This window comes from Dendropsophus ebraccatus, chromosome 4 (assembly GCF_027789765.1).
Source record: "Dendropsophus ebraccatus isolate aDenEbr1 chromosome 4, aDenEbr1.pat, whole genome shotgun sequence".
Classification (NCBI taxonomy): Eukaryota; Metazoa; Chordata; class Amphibia; order Anura; family Hylidae; genus Dendropsophus; species Dendropsophus ebraccatus.
This window is the reverse complement of record NC_091457.1, coordinates 135,214,360-135,236,461: the sequence shown is the minus strand read 5'-3', so window position 1 is coordinate 135,236,461 and position 22,102 is coordinate 135,214,360. Positions and strand designations below refer to the sequence as shown.

Below are 22,102 nucleotides of genomic sequence, written 5' to 3'. Positions count from 1 at the left end.
ATTGTGCTGCTATAGATAAAAGAAGTGTTACCCCCTACCACAGCCTTCTCCACCATGGTATTATTCATGTGGCTGCACCAGCCTCTTCTATGCCAATCCCCCAAAGCCTCTGTGTATTTGATCTAGCAAGCTGTCCCAGGATCAATACAGTTAGGATTAGTATTGGGAAAGCTGTTTGTGTCAGTAGCACTGCAGGTGAAGCAGAGCGAGTGGGATAACTGCACAACTGCAGCACTTCTGACACAGACAGCTTCCCCCAATGCTAATATCTATTCTAATGCTGATATTCATTAGAACAGACAGCAGAGGAGGCTCAGGATCTGAATGCAGCAGTGCTATCTATCTGTGTCAGGACCAGGGCATGTGCAGCCTCGCAGGTCCCAACATAGTCATCAACCCATACTAATATAAAGCTGTATATAAATAAATTACATTATATTATAAAGTTATTATATTATAAATTACATTAAGTTATAAAGTTAAAGTTAAAAAAGAAATAAATATTATTAGCAGAAATACCCCTTTAGTGTATTCTGCTCCAAAATGCATAAAGATTTAATTGGGACTTGCCTCTACATTTGTTTAACTACAGAAATGCTGCCATGTTACCTAAGATAGTATACAGATTTTTTTTTTCTAATATCATATGCAAGCGAAACAGACAAAAAGTTTATCAGAGCCCCCTAGTGGTGAAATCGTATTTTTCTTCTAATAATGTGAAAAGCATAAAGTGACCTTGATTTATTCACTAAGGTGAATCAATCTATCAATCTATCTATCTATCTATCTATCTATCTATCTATCTATCTGTCTGTCTGTCTGTCTGTCTGTCTGTCTGTCTGTCTGTCTATCTATCTATCTATCTATCTATCTATCTATCTATCTATCTGTTAATCTTTTCCACAGGGACCTGGAAAGTTACTAACATTCAGGATGGCAGTCTTTTATAACCATGCACAATGCAGTGTAATCATGTAATGAAATGTCCCTATTACATGGGACATGGGAAATCTGAAGGAGCAAGCGAGCGCCATTCTGTCAGATCAGCACTCGCTTGCTCCTTGTACCCCTGCTTGCTGCTGGTGCTATTACACGTGCCAACAGTGAGCGGTTAAGAGCGCAGGGCCCGCGGGGAGCTGCAGGAGGGGCTCCCCAAACAATCTTTAGAATGTTCAGGGAGCCAATTGCCGATATTGTCGCTATCTTTCTAGTTTTTTTCCAACATGTTAAAAGACAAATATCATCCGACATGCTGATCGTTGCCTTTTAACAGGAGCTTTTACACCGAACGATTATCGTTTTTTATGACCGATAATCGGCTGATGTAATCTGGCTTTTAGAAAGATGGAATAGATGGATGTTAGATAGATAAAAGCCCAGGAGGGCAGCACTCGCTTGAATTGATTATTGTAATGATCACAGGTGCTATGTATATGAGTATATGAGTTACTGAGTATATGTCATTGGTGGAAAAGTACAGCTAAAACTATTATCACATGGGTAAATATACACCTATATCACCTTGGATTGCTGTGGTTCCTCTCTGTTTTTTAGACAGAGAAAGAAAGAAAGAGAGTGAAGGGTAGGAGGGAGAAAGAGATGGAGAACGAGGGGAGGGGGGGGGGGGTGAGGCCAGGGAGAGAGAAGGGAAGGTGAGAAGCAGAGAGAGACAGGGGGGAGAGGGGCAGACTTATAATGAGAAGGCAAGAGAGAGAGAAATGGGTGAGGGGAGAGAGAGAAGGGGAGAGAGAGAGAATGGGAGAAGGAAGAGAGAGTGGAGTAGAGAAAGAAAGAAGGAAGGGGAAAGAGAGAATGGGAGAGGGGAAGAAGAGAGAATGAAGGAGAGAGAGAGAGTGTGAGAGAGAGAGAGAGAGAGAGAAGGGGAGGGGAGAAAGTATGGAGGAGAGAGAGAGAGAGAGAGAGAGAGAAGGAGAGAGAGTATACAGGGGAGAGAGAGAGGGAGAGAGAGAGAATGGAAGAGGGGGAGAAGAGAGAATGGAGGAGAGAGAGAGAAAGAGAAGGGGAGGGGAGGGGAGAGAGTATGGAGGAGAGAGAGAGTGTGGAGGAGGGAGGAGAGAGAGAGAGAGATGGGAAAAGACAGAAAGAGAGGGTGAGAAGGAGAGAGAGAGCAGGAGGTGAAAAGAGAGAGGGGGGAAAGAAGGGGGTGGGGGGAAAAGGAAGGTACAGGGGAGAGGGTAGTGATAGAATGAAATGTTGTAATTGCCCAAGAATTGGGTGGGCTTTCTCCATGCAATCGGCAGTATGTAGCAATAAAGCACAGCACATCCTGGCTCAGGGCTCCATCTACATGGAGTTTGTATGTCTTTTGTATATTTGGAATAAGGATATTAGATTATGGACCCAGCAGGGGATAGGGACAGGGGTGACAATATGTTTAGTGTTGTGGGATATAATAGATTCTTTTCATTTTTTAAAAAACATTTTTAGCAAAACCTGAAAAATCACAATTTTCTGCCCATTTACAAAGCAATCATATATGGCAGACCAGTCAGTGTAGAACAATCTTATATGGCCATTTATGCTCCTGTCTATAATAATATACTTAACTGCACCCACAAAAAAACCCTAATATTCTTTCCATAAAGTCTGCTGGAATCTTTGCAGGTACAAAGGACGGCTGAAGGTATCCCCCTTTATCTGAGGCCATTTCTGCTCCTGGCATGATGCTAATGTGCAATGTACTAAGCGATTAACACTGAATTACAGGTTCAGCTATCAGCACATTCCTTCTGGGCTGTTCACACTGATAGGGACACAACCACTTCATTCCCGCTAAAATTAGAGGAAAAGCAAACAGAAAATATTCATAACTAAAAAATCATTTATAAAGTCCACACCTTGTTTGCTGGAGAAATACATCATTCAGCATTTCCTCATAGGGTTGTACAAAACCTGATCTTATTAGCAGTAGGAGGATGGTAATATATGATAAGTGGATACGTGGACTCCCATTATAAGGGGTCTCCCATCATAACAACATGTCTGTGTGTACAATTAGGGCATATTAGTGTCATAGATGATGGCCTCCTACTTGGGACCCCCCACTTTGTGCAGGAATTGAGTGTTACTCAGTAACAGTCCCCCACAATCTAGCGCATTCATGGGTTGCATATATTTGAACAGGTAAGACCCCTGAAATCTCTTACTTGTCCCCTATCCTGTGGATAGGGGACAAGTAAGTTTTAATTGGAAAACCCTTTTAACGGACCATTCATACGTACAGGACCTGCAACATGTTTGATGTTGTTGATTTGATGCTGTGTTTCATCATTTAGTTTAATTGACACCTGCTACATCAAATCTGCAGTAAATTCTGTACATGTGAATGGACCTTTTAAAAACCTTGTTTTATAAGCAGTAGTGATGAGCGAATAGTGAAATATTCCAATATTCGTACGAATATCTCCCTGATATTCGACTATTCAATCGAATATTTGATCCCATTAAAGTCTATGGGAAAAAGTATTAGATTATTGAAAAACATCTATTTGACCACTTGGAGGTCACCAAGTCCACAATGACACCTCAGGGTTAGGGAAAGGGGATTATCGAATATTTATCGAACATTCGGCATACTATTCGATAATATTCTATACTATCGAATACCTTACTATTCAATTAAACAGTATTCGCTCATCACTAATAAGCAGTTGTCCTTAAAAAGTAAAAAATAAATAAATAAACAGTACTCACCTTACCAATGCCATACTATTGCCGTTCTGAAGCTCACCCATTGATCTTTACTTCTTGGTCCAATCTTGATACAGGAAATTCCTGCTCAGCCAATTACAGGACATGGCAGTGACTTGCCTCAGCTATTGATTGGCTGAACGAAAACTTTCTGTCAATTCCTGTGTGTCAAGATGAATCCAGGAAGTGGAAGACCCAGTGGGCATCAGAACATGGTGGCGGGGGATCGGTGAGTAATGCTAATATTAAACCCTTTTAATAAAAACTTATCCTAACAGACAACCTCTTTAAGGATGAGAGATTCACACTTATGCAATTACTTCTGTACATGCACATACAAAAAAAAACCACTCAAATACATACATACACATAATACATACATGCATATATGTACATTTATATACCCATCCAATACAGGCAGAACATTCCTTTAAATGTCATGCCTAATGGTGCGTTTACACAGGAAGATTTATCTGACAGATTTTGGAAACCAAAGCCAGGAATGGATTTGAAAAGAGGAGAAATCTCAGCCTTTCCTTTATGACCTGTTCCCTGTTTATAGTCTGTTCCTGGCTTTGGCTTAAAAAATCTGTCAGATAAATCTGTGTAAACGCACCATATCTTTCAACAACCTCCTTACCATAAGGCAAGAGTAAGGGACCTATTACACCAACAGATTATCTGACAGATTTTTGTAAGCCAAAGCCAGGAATGGATTTGAAAAGATGAGGAATCTCAGTCTCTCAATTGTTACCTGCTGTGGTCAGACAGGGGTTAACTGCCACTAAATTAAAAAAAAACTCACCTGGGGGTCCCCGGCGCAGTCAGTGTACGTCACACTGCCTGCGCCAGGAATGGGCCAAAAGGAGTGCGGAGGCCGGAAACGGGCCCCAGGTGAGTTAACTATTTGTTTTTTTTATAGAGGTCGCTCCATACGGTGGGGATGCTGCCATTTTTGAGCTTCCCCACCATATGGGGTGACCATACCCGGCGTATAAGACCACCCCTGACTTCTAGAAGATTATTCAGGGTTAAAAAGTCGTCTTATATGCCGGAAAATACGGTACTACTAAAAAAAATTTAAGTCTTCCAGTATTTATCGGCTGCTGTAAGTCCTGCAGGACATGGTGTATTCCTTCCAGTCTGACACAATGCTCTCTGCTGCCACCTCTGTCGGTGACAGGAAGTATCCAGAGCAGTAGCAAATTCCCATAGAAAACTTCTCCTGCTTTCCAGACTGGAGAGAATAAACCACTTTCTGCAGAACATACAGCAGCTGATAAGTACTGAAAGACTGAAGATTTTTTCATAGAAGTAAATTACAAGTTTCCAGCACTTTCTGGCACAAGTTTATTTAAAAGGATAAAAATTCTTTGCTGGAGTACCCCTTTAAAGGCATTAAGTAAAAGTCTCACAAAGTCTGCCAAGAAAATCCCCTCAAATAGTCCACTGAAAGAAAACAGCTCATATATTTTTCTGATGCCTAATAAACAGGACTCATTTTTCTCCCATAGTTTTACCTATAAAGTAAATTGTTCAGAGTTCCTAATAAATAACGCATTTTCCCAATACAGTATATATTGTATATAAATACAATGTATATACTGTATGTAGACATATATAGAAGTACATAGAGTTCTGCTATATTGCTCCATAATTTACACAAGGTTTGTCTATGTATTTCTAGAGATGAAATGATTGTAGTATTTACTAAGTGAATGAATTCTTTCAGTCCAAACACATACATATGGGCTGTACTGTGATTCATGGGCTCCCTGTTCTATAAGGACAATGGGCTGCTGCCCTCTATAGAAGAAGAAGATCATTTATCTTACTACTTCAAAGCTTTTCACAATGACAAAAGTGAGCAAGCTGCCGAAGAAAGAAATGCATATGGAGCTATGGACTTAGGCTCCTGAAACCAACCACGTGCCTATAGAGCTGTGTTCACACAGATGTTTATTTTTTTACATAAAGAAAAGGATCTTTAGATGGATCCTATTCATTTCTATGAACAGGATCTACACCTTACTATTAGAGGCTTCTGACCATGTGGCCTTTATTCACCAGATCAGCAGCATACTCCCAGGATTGGAGATCACTCAGGTGTCTATATTTTAACCCTTTAGATTCCACAGTGACCAATAGTGACCATAGCATCTAAGAGGTTTGGCAGGGGGAGGGGCCCCTTCTCTGGAAGGAGATCTGGCAGCATGGGGCCTAAAGGGTGGTATTAGACGGGCCGATGGGGGCCCGATAACGATCAGCGCTCGTTTACTGGGCCTATTACACGGCCCGATAATCGTTTAACAAGGGCTGCAGGGACATCGTTACCGATGTCCTTGCAGCCCTTGCTTAAACGTTATACATTACCTTTCCAGGTTACAGGGCTCCTCTTCCTCTGTGCTTCTCCCTGGGTCCACACGCTCCAGCTTCTGAGTGGCCTGTCTCAGCTGGCAGGCGCTCCGCCAATCACTGGCCGCGGCGGTGCGCGGTCGGCGCCCGACAATTAGATGTCAGAACCTATATCAACGATCAGCTGATGACAACGATCATGGGCCGATCGTTGTCTTTATTACACAGAACGATAATCGGCCGAATCGGGACAGTTCGGCCTATTATCGTTCTGTGTAATAGTACCCTAACAACAATATTTTTTTCCATAAAATATATCTTGCTGTGCAAAAGTAATAAAATGTTAAAGGGAAATTTATGCACATTTGTTATGGCCTATACTTATCCAGAGAATATTATATTTTTTAAAAAAGTGTTTTATTTATTTTTTTTCTAGAGGTAATACAAGAAAAAAAACAAAAAACATTAAAGCTGGTTGTATACTGCCTTAAAATTTGCCATGGCTTTTTTTTGTTTGTTTGTTTTTTTACAAAAACACCAGCGGTCAAGTGTTATCTGGAGGTCAATGGGAGTTTGTGATCTGTCGTACACACATGACACTTTTTTGGGGTGGCGTTTTTGAGGCTCTTTGGCATTTTTTCCAAAACGCAGCATGCTGAGGATTTGGCATTTTTGTGGAAAAATGTAGCGTTTTTCTCCCATAGACGTCTATGAGAATATTCAGGATGTCTCAAAAATGCCATTGCTGTGTGTATGACTTTTCCTGGCATTTTTGTACCCTCTTTGTCCAGCAACTAGATCATGTGATGGCAGAGGAAAAGGAAGTTCAGCCATCTTGGTACACACAAAAATGCCTAAACTACAAAAAAAAAAAAAATAGAAAAAATAAACCATCATACGCCAATATTGAGTCTATGGGGTGGGCAAGACTTCAAAAGGAGGCCGCACGGCAGAGTCCGCTTGAAGTCTCCGTGTGTATTCCGTGGTGTTCACCCTTACAATGGAGCCTGTCTCCTGCAGAGCGCTAAAAAAGACAGCAATTGAAGCACGTAACCGAGTGCTTCTCCTGATTTAAACACCCAGACCCCAACTGATCCAAACATTTGACATGTCTTTGTGACATGCCAATTTTTAATTTTAAGCAACAGAGGCACTTTAATAAAATCGAACTTGTATGTACCTCACATATTGCCAATGCAGAATGCAAGTAAAAAAGAAAAAAAATTACAAAAAAAACAAAACAAGTCCCTTTTCAGCTACATCAATAAACAAAAATATTCTTATGACTCTTGAATAATGATAAGTTGAAAAATCCTTAAGGCCCAATATAGGTGGAGCCTGAAAGGGTTTATCCATGAGACCTAATGTAATTGTGGCAAAGAATGAAAAGTAAGACGTGGGGACAATGGGGAGAGAAATGCAGGTGCTGACTGGTATCGACACTGACAGAATAATTGCCGGTAAACTTGTCTATCGAGTAATAGCTAATCGTTTTTCACCAGATAAGGAATAGTCTTGATCTGGTGCTGTCAGCAGCTCGGAGGGGATATAGTGACAGCATCAATCCTTGCTAGGTCTGCGACATATTCCTATTAACTCTTAAATTATATTTTAAAAGCATTGTCCAGTGGAGCGGCCCAACCGGTTTCCCTTCTTGTCATAGCGATGAGATGAAGGAATGAGGTAATTCCTGCCAGTCTCCTTCTTTTGGAGCAGGCCATTCTGGTGTGGGCTCTTTCATAATGGCTCTGTTTTTTACGCCTTAGCAAGTATTGTCACGGACGCATTCTGTTCTGAGCACATTCTCTGCGTTCGAGCAGAAACGAGTCCCTTTAGAAATAGTTAAAGCAAGGAGAGAAAATTCCCTGGGCGGCAGGCGAAAAAGTTCAAGGTGAAAATCTGAGACAAAATTATGTAAAACTACCAAGGCATTTGTGTTATATAAGAGAAAGGAAACCTAAGGGGCCCTGGCTATAGAAAAAAGTTTGGACAAGTTGCAAAAGTTTTAATTGGTCGGTGTCTGGATGCTTAGACCTCCACCAAACGCTTTACTCCCTAGATCACTGCCATCCCTGTCCATAGACTTATAATGGTGATGGGATAGTGTAGTGAGATGGAAATGAAAGCAAGCTAGGCGATCGATCTAATGATCATGGAGGTCTGAGCATCAAGACCCCAATCGATTAAAACTTTTGACGTGTCTCTGCAACGTCAATTTTTTTTTCCGAAGATGGACACTTTAATTTATGGATAAATCAGCCAACCTGGTAAGGCTGGGTTCACACTGCATTTTTGCAATCCGTTTTCTTCATCCATTTTTTTTTACAGAAAAACGGATGAAAAAAACAGATGCATTTGGGTGCATCCGTTTTGATCAGTGTTTCCATTGACTTTCATAATAAAAGAAAACTGATCCATATCTTTTAATGGGCGAAAATGAGGTTGATTATGTTTTTGTATACGTTAAAAAAAACCTGATCTGTATGGATCCGTTTTTGAAAAAAAAGTGGAATGCAAAAATGTAGTGTGAACCCAGCCTAAGAAAGAGCACCAACAGGAAGGGCGCTATGTTTGTTTCTGAGCCATTCATTCCCTGACCACTATCAATTCTTACCAAAAGAACACAATTTTTGTACTTTTGTTCCCATTACACAATGAATATAGCTTTGTGTCATCCCTCCCTAAAACCTACTGAGGATCAAACCACCAAACTCACCATTATGAGACATCCCGACCGACAGACACTTCTGGAACCTGCAGTACTGACATTTGTTCCGGCTTTTCTTGTGAATGCGACAATTGAGTTCACATCGTTCATAAATTAACTTCAATCTTATTGTTCTTCTAAAAAATCCCTGTAGAGACAAAATGATAAATTGTCTTCTTATTTCAGTTTCTGGTGTCAAAAACAAAACAAAAGTAACAAAAGTTTCTCATCCAAATTTTTTTTTTTTTCTCTCGATAATATGACAGAAGGAGAAATAGGAAGGTAAGATTTTAATTCTACTACTAAATCATCTCTAAATATAAAATCCGGGAGCTTTTTATTTTTGAACACTCAGCCTAATATGTTCACACTGCGTATGAGTCCGGCCGTAGTGCGAACCGCAAATATACGCACGTCGTTTTGAGGTTGATGCGTTCGCTTGAAAGTATACGATATACGCCCGCACAGTGCACACTACGTATGAGTTATGGCAGGATCGTATGCGGCGCCGTGAAAAATGAACAAGACCATTGTTTGAGGACGGAAATGTTCCAACTCACGGCCGTGGATTTCCATGCGGTCCCGTACGAAGTACTTACAGTATTTCAGCCAAATTGAACTTGATTTTTCGATCCAAAAGGTTCTGTGAGTTTTATTGGGCAGGGCGAAGATTTCCAAGTAAATGACCTGCCTTAGATCGCTTCGAAGCAAGCTAGGGAAGCATAACTGTACTACGGGCGTATGTTCGCGGTTTGTACGCATCCGGCCGCATGTCGATTTTTCCCATGCCCGTAGTTTCAGCCGCACATGTACGGCGGCATACGAAATGTGTCCGGACTCATACACAGTGTGAACATAGCCTTAGTTATTTTATAGTTTGGTTTTAGTTTTGGGCATACCTGCTGCTATATGGAAACTGTCAACATAGAGGCTAACTGCTGCTGACAGGTCTTATTGTTGCTGTAGCTTTATCTTATTTTTGCTTGTGTGAATAGCTGAGATAGATCAACTTAAAGTGAACCTGTGACTATCATATCAAGACAAACTTTGTAATATTAGTATCGCCTAACATATGGATACATGCTACTTTTGTTAGGTATAAATGTGTATACACGATTACGTATTAGATCAGGTTCACATGAAGTGTGCTACAAAGCCAAATACCGCACAGCAAAGCCGCATAGGTTTCACTGTGAATTGTGGTGGTTTTGGGATGCAATGTATTACCAAATGGGGTCTTATGATTCTGACCCATAAGCTTTATAATAAGCCATCTCTTCCTGTTCTGTACAGTTCACTTATATGATGGGATGGGGAAGTTGACAATAAGTGATGTTCAGAGCTCAGCCATTTCTCTGCACAGGTCACAAAGCATGTCTAGAAAATTCTCCCAAAAAAGTGAATAAGGTTCCCTACAGTTTATACTTTACTATGCTCATAAACTCGAGTTGCTTGAATTGCTCCCATCTCTAGTAATCCAAGTAATAATCCATACAAAACAACACATCTCAATACACTCAAAGACTAAGAATAACTAATGTGTCAACAGTGACTTTTTGGTAGTTTCCATGTAGCGACAGAAATTTTAGGAATTTTGGACAGAACAAACAGAATGCAGAATATATAATAGAGGCATAAGATAGAACATAGACAGAGTAACCAGTTGCTAGCAGCATAGTTCTCTACTACTACAGGGCCTGTTTGGTGACTCCAAAATTTTAGTGGTCTATGCATTAATAATGTTTTTTTTATAGCTGTGTATATATAACTTCAAATTCTTTTAGTGTTCCCTATTAGTCCATCCATACCTTATAATATAACTCACAAACCTGTATTATGGCCATTCACACAGCTCACACTATTTTACTAGCTAATATGTCCTGCCTATATAGAGATTGGATATGATGAATTTCTCCTGTATTTTATGTGCTCCTTCTTGCCCACAGCCATTGTCTGACACAATCAACACTGTAATAGAGCCGCATTTAATTTTCCTACTGTTTACAATAGAAAACCTTGGTGAATTACAGGAGGTCACCGGACTGGGACCACCCAAGCTTAAGCTTTGTTATTGGAAGAAGATGAAATTAGGAGACTGTAGTAAATAAAAAGTGCTGAATAATACGGTACAGAATATTATTACGTGACTACATGTCAACAATCCCAGAGACACGTAGTGTTTCACTACATTTAAAGGGAGACTCCAGGGAAAATTGATACATTGGTCCTGAATTACTAAGGCTGCATATTTCTTTCCCTCAATGCAGAATTGTGGTGTGCACATTTTTTAACCAAGGTGCACCTAAAAGAACATAAAACTGCAAATAACCCAACAAGGGGTGTAGCTTATCAGAAAAGGGGCATGTCATATGCAAAAAGGGGGCACGGCCTAAGTCATGATGCTGTTCATCATAAATACACCAGCACTTTGGCATACTGCTTCTAATAAAATTCTAATAATATAATCATCTAATAGTATCACAATACAAAAAACACAAACATATTACCTTACAGCCCTCACATGCGTGGACCCCATAGTGAAATCCCGAGGCTTTGTCGCCACACACTCGGCACTCGATGGCAATGAAGGAGTTGGAGGCTTCGTCCTGAGATTTGTTAAATGAATGTGACTTGTCTGAATAGTAAGGCGGAGATGGCGGCTCTAATTTTATTGTGTCTGAGGTGAAAAACAAAAACAAAAATAATTAAAAAATAAACCATGTATAATTTCACACTCTATAAGATATATTTGTTTACAAGAACAACCATTTTGTGGGATGGTGTACATGAGAAGGTAGAGATGAGCGAACCTTGAGCATGCTCGAGTCCATCCGAACCCGAACTTTCGGCATTTGATTAGCGGTGGCTGCTGAACTTGAATAAAGTCCTAAGGCTATGTGGAAAACATGGATATAGTCATTGGCTGTATCCATGTTTTCCAGACAACCTTAGAGCTTTATCCAAGTTCAGCAGCCCCAGCTAATCAAATACCGAACGTTCGGGTTCGGATCGACTCGAACCCGAACCCGGTTCACTCATCTCTAGTAGAGAACAATACAAGGTGACTTTCCTCACCTTCACAGGTAATGTTTGTATGTAAATAACTAATGATAATACTATAAAAATTACAATTAACGTAATATATAACGTAATAGACAAAACACATGTAAAAGTATCAGTTACCGATTATGGGAAAAGAATCCAGGTGGTATCCAGCAGATAAACACTATGCTGTCCCAGACGAAATAAAATTAGTTCAGTCAACAGCTATCCTCCCTGTACACCCCTACATATGAATGGTCGGCTTGCCTGGACTCTGGAGACAGCTTATTGTTGGGTAGATGAAACCCAAAATGTCCAATCCTTCTCTCCCCTGACAGATAAAAGTCAGACGACCTCTATACATATTAGACTATTGGCAGGTGCAAAACATGAGTCCGTGGAGCCTCGGTTGCGAGTCTCAAAACACGGGATAGCCAGATATCTCTAGCCTCTTGCTACGGGGTGCCTCCATGATAGGGAGAGAGCACCACACCACCCTGATAGATAGCCCCTAAGTCCCACTTGGTTCCGAGTATTGGAACATAAATAGGGAAACAACAAGGTGGCCCCTTTTGGCAGGTGCTACTAAAACTGGTGGTGTAAGACAACTTTTCACTAATTTGTATGGGGGCTATTAAGTATGGCGCTAACACTTATGATACTTGTGGCACTATGCAAAGAAGATGGCTTTAACCAAACTAACAATGGTTTGGGGCGACACAGGTATTATTTAGGTAGACAATGAAAATGCAGCAATTTTACTAGATATATTATAAAGGAAAGAATAATCACATCTAGTTTTGGGTCTCATCTAGTTTTTGGACCTCCGTGGACCCCGTGACATTAATGGACTAACCATCGTCTTCTTGGGCCAACAATTGGTCTGTTTCCTAGACAACCACTTTTTTGTGGGACTCTACAATAAATAGTAGACTGGAAGACTGGGTTTTAATATTACTGGGTCTATTAAAGTTAATAGGCTGACCTTGAGTATGGAAATATGAACATTTTTGCCGATATTATGACGTAAACAAGCAATGGAGCCTAAAATATTATATAAATGAGAATTTATATTCGGAACTGAAAACTAAATATTATATGTTGTTTTTAACAAAGACTTGATCAACAAAACAATCCCGTCTAGATATGTGCTTTCATGAACCACAATGACCATTCAGTTTCCACATTCTTCCCTGTTAATTGCTTAGAGCCTCCTTGGATGAGATAATTATCGTCTGAACGAGACAATATTGCCCTGTTTAATGGTCCATTTACACAGAAAGATTATCTGCCAAAGATTTGAAGCCAAAGCCAGAAACAGACTATAAACAGAGATGAGGCCATAAAGGAAAGCCTGAGATTTTTCCTCTTTTCAAATACATTCCTGGCTTTGGCTTCAAATCTTTGGCAGATAATCTTTCTGTGTAAATGGACCCTTATGGTGAAGGAAGCAACTAGTCAACTAATGAGCAAACACTTGTTTGTCAACTATTTTAACCATGTTGAACCATGAAAAAATCATTGGCAGATGGTTAAGGGCAGCAATGGGTGGCGTGTATGATCTATTGATCATTTGTGCATCCTTCCCTGCCTATGAGATCTGAGATTGTCAGTTATTTAACCCTTTGATGGCACGGCCAATGTTTGTATTTGTGCTTTCATTTTTTCCTCCTTCTCTGAACTCCCTTACCCGACCCAAGAAGTACGGATGCTTCCTGGGTCGTCGAGGGGTTAAAGGGAACCTATCACCTAGACCAGTGCTTCTCAAGCTTTTTCTACTGTAGCCTCACCCAACAGACCAAGGCAATGCCTGGGCCTCACCAGACTGACCAAGAGGGCGCCTGGGCCTCACCATCTGTGGTGAAAATCCATTTAAAAGCTGAAAATAATGCTAGGGTTACCTTTCACCCATCTCCTAAGCTCTATATGCTAATAAAGCAAGTACACAATAAATTAATAATGTTGTTAAAATGGAAATTTTTGCAAACAGAAAAAGGACTGTGCAGATCATAGTTACTTTTGTAAAAACTGGCTCCCCAGCCGGGCCTCACCAACAACTAGGGGGCGCCTCACTGGTGAGGCCCGCCTCACAGTTTGAGAAGCACTGACCTAGACAATGCTATTGAATCTATCACCACGATGTTATAGAGCAAGATGAAATGAGCAGATTTATATAAAACTTTGTGGGACACAATTCAGTATAACTTGTAACTTGTTGATTAAAACCCATGCTCATTGTGTGATAAGGAGTCCAGTCAGTGGCGTAGCCACCGTGGTCGCGGGGGTCGCCGCCGCGACCGGGCCCGCCACAAGGGGGGCCCGCGGGGCCCCCCGATCAATCACTCTTGTGACCGCAAGCATTGTTTTGCTTGCGGTCACAAGAGTCCGGCTCCGTCTTTCCCCGGCTTCTGCGCGGCTGCCGGGGGTGTCGCGTCTTACCCCCGGCAGCGCGCGCATCCCAGAACTCCCTGCGCGCCTTGGGCCCTGACTTCCGGTTTCCGGCGCGCAGGGAGTTCTGGGATGCGCGCGCTGCCGGGGATAAGACGCGACACCCCCGGCAGCCGCGCAGCAGTCGGGGACAGACCGAAGGCGAAGGAGTGAGGATCAACGTGGGAGCGCGATGTCAGGTGAGTTAAGTTTTGTTTTTTTATCAGCCTGTACGGGTGGGGGGAAAGAGGGGGACATCTATGAGGGTGGGGGGAAAGGAGGGGGGCATCTATGAGGGTGGGGGGAAAGGAGGGGGGCATCTATGAGGGTGGGGGGAAAGAGGGGGACATCTATGAGGGTGGGGGGAAAGGAGGGGGCCATCTATGAGGGTGGGGGGAAAGGAGGGGGGCATCTATGAGGGTGGGGGGAAAGGAGGGGGCCATCTATGAGGGTGGGGGGAAAGGAGGGGGCCATCTATGAGGGTGGGGGGAAAGGAGGGGGCCATCTATGAGGGTGGGGGGAAAGAGGGGGACATCTATGAGGGTGGGGGGAAAGAGGGGGACATCTATGAGGGTGGGGGGAAAGGAGGGGGCCATCTATGAGGGTGGGGGGAAAGGAGGGGGCCATCTATGAGGGTGGGGGGAAAGGAGGGGGCCATCTATGAGGGTGGGGGGAAAGGAGGGGGGCCATCTATGAGGGTGGGGGGAAAGGAGGGGGCCATCTATGAGGGTGGGGGGAAAGGAGGGGGCCATCTATGAGGGTGGGGGGAAAGGAGGGGGCCATCTATGAGGGTGGGGGGAAAGGGGGGGGCCATCTATGAGGGTGGGGGGAAAGGAGGGGGCCATCTATGAGGGTGGGGGGAAAGGAGGGGGCCATCTATGAGGGTGGGGGGAAAGGAGGGGGCCATCTATGAGGGTGGGGGGAAAGGAGGGGGCCATCTATGAGGGTGGGGGGAAAGGAGGGGGCCATCTATGAGGGTGGGGGGGAAGGAGGGGGGCATTTATGAGGGTGGGGGGAAAGGAGGGGGCCATCTATGAGGGTGGGGGGGGGGGGGAAAGGGGACCATCTATAAGGGAGGGAGGAAGGGGACCATCTATAAAGGGAGGGAGGAAGGGGACCATCTATAAAGGGAGGGAGGAAGGGGACCATCTATAAGGGAGGGGGGGAAAGGGGACCATCTATAAGGGAGGGGGGGGGGGAAGGGGACCATCTATAAGGGAGGGGGGGGGAAGGGGACCATCTATAAGGGAGGGGGGGGGGGAAGGGGACCATCTATAAGGGAGGGTGGGGGGAGAGGGGGCCATTCATAAGGGAGGGTGGGGGGAGAGGGGACCATCCATAAGGGAGGGTGAGGAGAGAGGGGGCCATCTATAAGGGAGGGGGTAGAGGGGGCCATCTATAAGGGAGGGGGTAGAGGGGGCCATCTATAAGGGAGGGGGTAGAGGAGGCCATCTATTTGGGGGGGCAACATAGGGGGAGAGGGAATACACAGAGGGGGGCATATATTATTAGGAGGTCACATAGAGTCAGGGCTACCCACTAAATGAGGGTGTAAAGGGGACAATACAGATGTGCAGTGTGTATATAGATGAGGATGGTGCCAGAGTGAGGAGACTAATATGTCTGTCTGGCAGATTCTGTGGATTCGTGGCTCGGAGAAGTTCTCATAACGGCCCAGGACGGATGGAGAAGATGATGAAAAGGAAAGAACTCCGATCAGAAAAGACGTCTCCTGTGAGTCACCTGATATAACTGCAGTGTAATGTATATGGTGTATAGAGCCTGTGTAGAGCTGGGGCCACCTCTATATGACTGGATGAGGTGATTTAGTATACTGAATTTGGTCAGTAACAATATGGTGGTGATGGTAGTGGTTGTGGTGTGGCGGTAATGTTTCCTCCCTATATACTGGTATTACTGGTAATATTGGTCTCAGTATACAGGATTTGGTCGGTAACAGTATGGCAGTAATAGGTAATATCTGTCTTGGTGTGTGTGTGTGTGTGTGTGTGTATGTGTATATATGTATATATATATATATATATATATATATATATATATATATATATATACAGTGGTACCTTGGTTTAAGAGTAACTTCGTTTAAGAGCGTTTTGGTTGAAGAGCTCACAGTGTTTCAAAATTGTGACTTGGTTTAAGAGCATTGCTTTGGTTTAAGAACTTCCTGTATTGGGTGGGAGCGCGAGTGGAGAAGGGGCATGGCCTGCATAGCGGGGTCTACAGCACTGTACTCTAAACACCTTCCAAATCATAGCAGATCCCCTTCAGGCTGGGGCTTACATCAGGGGACAGGACTGTGGAGGTAATCTCTCCATAGCTGTAACCCCTCTCTCCCCGGACAGAGAGTGCTGCATGTATGTGCCCACATCTGCCCTGCTCATTCCTTCATACTCCCTGCAGTCTCTGTCCACCCTTGTGTTTCCCATCCTCTTCATTACTGTACAGTACAGAATAATAAATATATTTGGGGTGTGGAACCAATTGTCTGCATTTACATGATTTCTTATAGGAAAATTTGCTTTGGTTTAAGAGTGGATTTGGATTACAAGCACGGTCCTGGAACGAATTATGCTCATAATCCAAGGCACCACTGTGTATATATATAATATATATATATACACACACACACAACAATAGCATCACTTGGTCGTGAAAGGAGGGGGGGGGGGGCCCAAGTTGGCCTCTCGCACCAGGGCCCAGGAGACATTAGCTACGCCCCTGAGTCCAGTGGGTGGTGTCACTCAATACACTGGACTCTTTAGTATGGAAACATCAGAGATTTCAATCAATAAATTACAAGTTATACAAGTTTTCCCATAAAGATATATATATATATATATATATATATATATATATATATATCAATCTGTTCAGCTCCTCCTGCTCTATAACATGATGCCAATAGCTTAGGTAGCATTTTTATGGTGATGGGTTCTCTTTAACCTGCAACATGGATGGTTCTTTAGGGGCCATACTTATGGGACCTTCAGCCCAGTAGGACATGTAAGCCACCTCTGAGTAACAATGCTGTATATTCAATCCAACAAGAAAGACAAAAAGTGATGGCACTGCCTGGCCCTCCACCAGACGGCTGTATATTCATTGTATCTGTGTAAATATCCTGTATATCATTGGGCGATTACTTTGCATTACATGAAGGTAATTATACAAGACTGCAAAGAACAATGATAACCATGGAATAAGTCTGCATACTTTGGCAGTCTTGTAGTTTCAGGTCATACTTATAATCAGCGTCCATCTGGTCATTTCGATACAAGTAGTTCTTATCTTCTAGAATGTCTTCGTAATGTCCGGAAGAAATGCTTGTAAAGTCCACTGTCGCAAATGGCTTAATGTCAAAGTCATGGGAATGGCTTTCGATGCCAGACAGGTCCACCGTGTTCATGCCAAAATTCATCCCCCAGAAGGGCATCTCTGTGTCTACCATGGTTGCCGCTGTCTCCTAGAAAAGATGAAACATCGTATTAAGAGGCCATAAAAAGTAATGGTATTTAGTGGCTAAATATACCGAGTTATCGTGCTGAGATTTCAGAAGCTCTTGTGTAGCGCGCCCATCCCACATACTTTACCAGCTTTCCAGTAATTGTAATCTCTATAATAATGACTATTGCAGGGAAGAGTGTGATGTCATGGTGTTAGTTTACCTGAGGATATATCGAATTGTATTACAGTATGTTTGTCAAGGGTGGGTACACAGTGACAGGACAGTCAACACATTTCTTAATACCCACCACTTCCTTCCTTTGTGCTGAATATGTAGTATATGTGTCACCTGATAAGCACTGGAACGCCGATTACATAAAAGTGCCAGTGGCTAATATTATTACACCTTGTATAGTGAAAGGGTATCGGGACACAAAGTGGCACAACCTGCCAACATGCCTGCTGGGGCCGGTATGGCACGAACCACCATTGATCACAGTGACAGCAATGATGCAACGAATGAAACGAGTCAAAGAGTAGAACAAACATGACGTTACTCCGAAAGCACAAATACAAAATGTATCCAAATATAGAGAAAAATACAAAGAAGCGTGGAATATATGCCACATATACATGGTGTATTGCATAACCACGAGGCGGTGGGAACAATTAGCCTCATCAGACAGCAGCGCCCTTCCATGACTGGCAGGGGTAGCATATTGGCACATGTTTTCCATCTCCACCCTACAACTGGTCACAGACATGAGACATTTGCCAGCAGATCATGCCAGTTTTGAGTCTATGATAATAGACATAGAGATGATGTGTTTAGCCAGCATGTAAGCATTATGCCCCACGGGCAACAAAGAAGTGTCAGATGAACAAGTAGTTATACAAAAAAGCGACACTATCTTTCAGAATGGGCTTCAAGCTAAAAAATTGCATGGTTTTATTAGGTTAACCTTTAAAGTGGTACTCCGGAGGGGTATTTTTTTTTTTTTTTTTTAAATCAACTGGTGTCAGAAATTTATCTAGATTTGTAAATTACTTCTATTAAAAAAAAAAAAAAAAAATTCCAGTACTTTCTGCTGACACCTTTGTCTGTGACAGGAACTGTCCATAGCAGTGGAAAGGATGTACTACTGTTCTGGACAGTTCCTGTCACGGACAGAGGTGGCAGCATAGAGCACTGTGTCAGACTGGAAAGAATACACCACTTCCTTTAGGACATACAGCAGCTGGTAAGTACTGGAAGGCTTCCGGTTTTTTTTTTTTTTTTTTTAAGGAATTATTTTACAAATCTTTGTGACTTCTCTCACACCAGTTGATTTTTTTTATTTCCTTTAAGAATGCTCAAAATGTAATTTTAGTGCTCTCAATATTGTTATTAGGCCCCTGAGAGTCCCCTCCATGTTAGGGACTCATGTGAGATCACAGCTTAGCAGTAATACACACATAGGGAATTTATCAAACATGGTGTAAAGTGAAACTGGCTCAGTTGCCCCTAGCAACCAATCAGAATCTGATTGGTTGCTAGGGGCGACTGAGCCAGTTTCAATTTACACCATGTTTGATAAATCTCCCTATAAATATATATAAATGTTGTTGCCTCCAGGAGAGTTAGGGTCCTATTAGACTAAACGATTTTTCATTTGCTCCAATTAACGGTAAACGATTGCAAATAAGCACCTGTGCAAATGACCTGAAATTGTTCACCATAATGGAACGATTATCTAGTTACAAGTGCAATTACGATCACGATTACCATAGTTTGTACACTCTAGTATACGAACTATCATAATGACAATGTGTACATGCACCAAAAGATTTGTGAACAATTATCAAACAATTTACAATTATTTTACGGTTAGCTCAACAGATCCGATTAACGACATTCAAATGAATTTTAGCTAGTCATTTGATCATTTCTTGCATACGCACAGAAAATTTATCACTTTAATTTGAATGATATAACGATTTTTCGTACGATAATCTTTCCGTGTCATAGGGCTCTTAGACATTCTTTCTACTTCTCCGTTTGTCCCTGGGAAGTCTACTCTAAGCTCGCACTAATCAGAGTTCAGTCTTTGTGGTGGCTGTTCTCATGGTGGCTGCAAACCACTACATGCGATCATTGCGGCACTGCTCCTCACTTCCCCCTTCTGCCTAATATGCTCTCCTATTGGCCCCTCTCTATACAGCAATACTACGGCATTGTAATGCTGCCTCTATGTCACTGTCAAGCATTGCCACCTCTTCCTGCAAACTGACAGCCAGGAAACTGTGGCATCACCATACAGTATGTCCCAAAGAACATTGGCACAGAAGGAGCACAAAAGACAAGTGTAACATGTAAAAAAAAAACATAAGGTCACAAGGGTTACCCACTCCTGAAGCCTGGCAAATGACGCTAATCTTTTAACGCTTGACAGTCGCCTTCAAATATATAAGTAGACTATAAGCAAGAATACAAATCACCCTTATACGCCAGAACAATTGTATATGGTTATATTGGTAAATGCCACTATAATAAATGAACAGAACAACAATGTCCAGATTCTTACATGAATTTAGACTTATAGAGACAACTGCATATAAGTTCACTGAGCTGTCACGGCCAAGTGATTATGTAATATTACCCAGATCACTTGAGATTTTCACAGTTTTCTCAAGGAAGTGAGAGCAGATCAGCTGACCCTCAGCTAAGCGTCATTTATCCACCACTGTCTGAAAACTGGGTTTTCTGATATTCATAAATTTCCACTACAGAATAAGATACAATGGAATAGTAACTAACTTCATGTCTGAAACCTATTTCCAATATAACCCGAGAAAGTGTACGGTCTTTGGGTCTAAGTGTGAGGCAATATGCTAGTGGCTGGAGTGTCTGGCAGCAGCTTACTCCCCTCTCTCTGTTCTGAAAGACATGCATGCTCAGCCATGCCTTCTGGACAAGTATATGGCCGGGTTGGGAGAAATAGCTGCAGTTTGATTTAAAAAGGTATGCTTATGGGTGTAACGCCTGGAGTCGTGGATCCACTGAACCGTCACTAGCGATGGCACTAACCTCACCAGGGAGAGGAGTCTAAGGGGCCGCTGGTTTTCACCAGAGCCCACCGCAAGGCGGGATGGACTTGCTGCGGCAGGCGACCCCCAGGTCGCTACCCCTGGCTTAGTTGCTAGTGACGGCAGGCGAGACGTGGCAGGAGCAGTAGGCAGGAGATGGTGCAGGCAGAGGTCTGTAGGCATAATCGCAGGTGGCGGACAGCACTCAGGAACAATAGGAAGGCAGCGGACAGGGACTAGGGACAAGGACAGCGGACAGGAACAAGGAACTAGGAGTGAGGTCAGGAACAACAGGGAGATGGGCCAAACGCTATGGGAAGCATGTAGAGGCTCCAACACCTGTGGTGGGGCATGCTGGGATTAAATAGGGAGTGGTTGGTGCAACTACCAATTAAGGGCGGACTGGCCCTTTAAATCTGAGGCAGACGGCGCGCGCGCGCCCTAGGAGGCGGGGACGCGCGCGCCGGCCGGGACAGACGGAGACAGGAGCGGGGCGAGGTAAGGCGCCCCCCGGGGCCGAACTAGTAGCAGTGCCGGGTCCCTGCACATGGACCCCGGCGGCTGCATGAGGCAGAGGGAAGTTGCGGCGGCGGCCCGGAGCACGGGACGCCGCCGCAGCCGGGACAATGGGCAATGTTATGAATCTTAACGTTTCACTGTCCTTTGGAAAAAAACTTTGACATATCATAAAGACATAGAAAAAAAAGGAAAAAAATATCATCATATCATAAAGACATGTCAAAACTTTTGATCATTCTGTGTCTGAGTGTTCAGACCTGTACATGAGAACAAGCCAGGAGAGATCTGCACTGCAGCGTGGCCGGCTCCCTGTTCTGTGTCAGTGAAAGAGCCAGGCCCCATAGACTTACATTAGAAGAGCAACTCATCACGTGACACTGAGCTGTATCACGATTGGTACTGGACCCATCAACATTTTTGAGATTTCTCTATAAGATGTCAAAAGTTTTTTTTCCCAACAACAGTGACTCTTTAACAATCACGTCTGTGTACAGGCTGATTAGGCTTGTTCTCGCACATAAAGTGGGCACCATAGATGGCCTGGCACCTGAGGCTTGTGACCACCATGAATATCAGAATTACTTGTATTATTTAGATACTACACAGCACTGTTATTAAACCATTTCACATATGGAACTGTTATCTGCTCATTGTATGGGCAACAACAGTGGGAAAAAGAGTCAGCACCAGGCACCTTCACTCCACGCCTGATCGACAAGCAACCTCCAGCTAGTCTCCAACAACCACAAAGGAGTAAATAATTTCCAGCAAGATTTATTTAGTGGTATTATTTGACAACTTTATGGTAGC

At 43.0% G+C, this 22,102-nt stretch overlaps 1 protein-coding gene across 2 annotated transcripts in view; it reads right to left on the bottom strand.

Annotated features, from left to right (window-relative positions):
* The window catches only part of PPARG (peroxisome proliferator activated receptor gamma), a 59,643-nt gene that overhangs the window by 8,039 nt on the left and 29,502 nt on the right, over window positions 1–22,102 (bottom strand). The window contains exons 2-4 of one of the 2 annotated variants that reach the window (XM_069967085.1): window positions 17,477–17,726; window positions 11,281–11,450; window positions 8,783–8,921 (exon numbers count right to left, since the gene is read on the bottom strand). In XM_069967085.1, the coding sequence (XP_069823186.1) occupies window positions 8,783–8,921; window positions 11,281–11,450; window positions 17,477–17,711 (544 nt within the window). In that variant the 5' untranslated portion in view covers window positions 17,712–17,726. Of the gene's footprint in view, window positions 1–8,782; window positions 8,922–11,280; window positions 11,451–17,476; window positions 17,727–22,102 lie in introns of those variants that run through there. The other variant, XM_069967086.1, reaches the window with a different exon arrangement.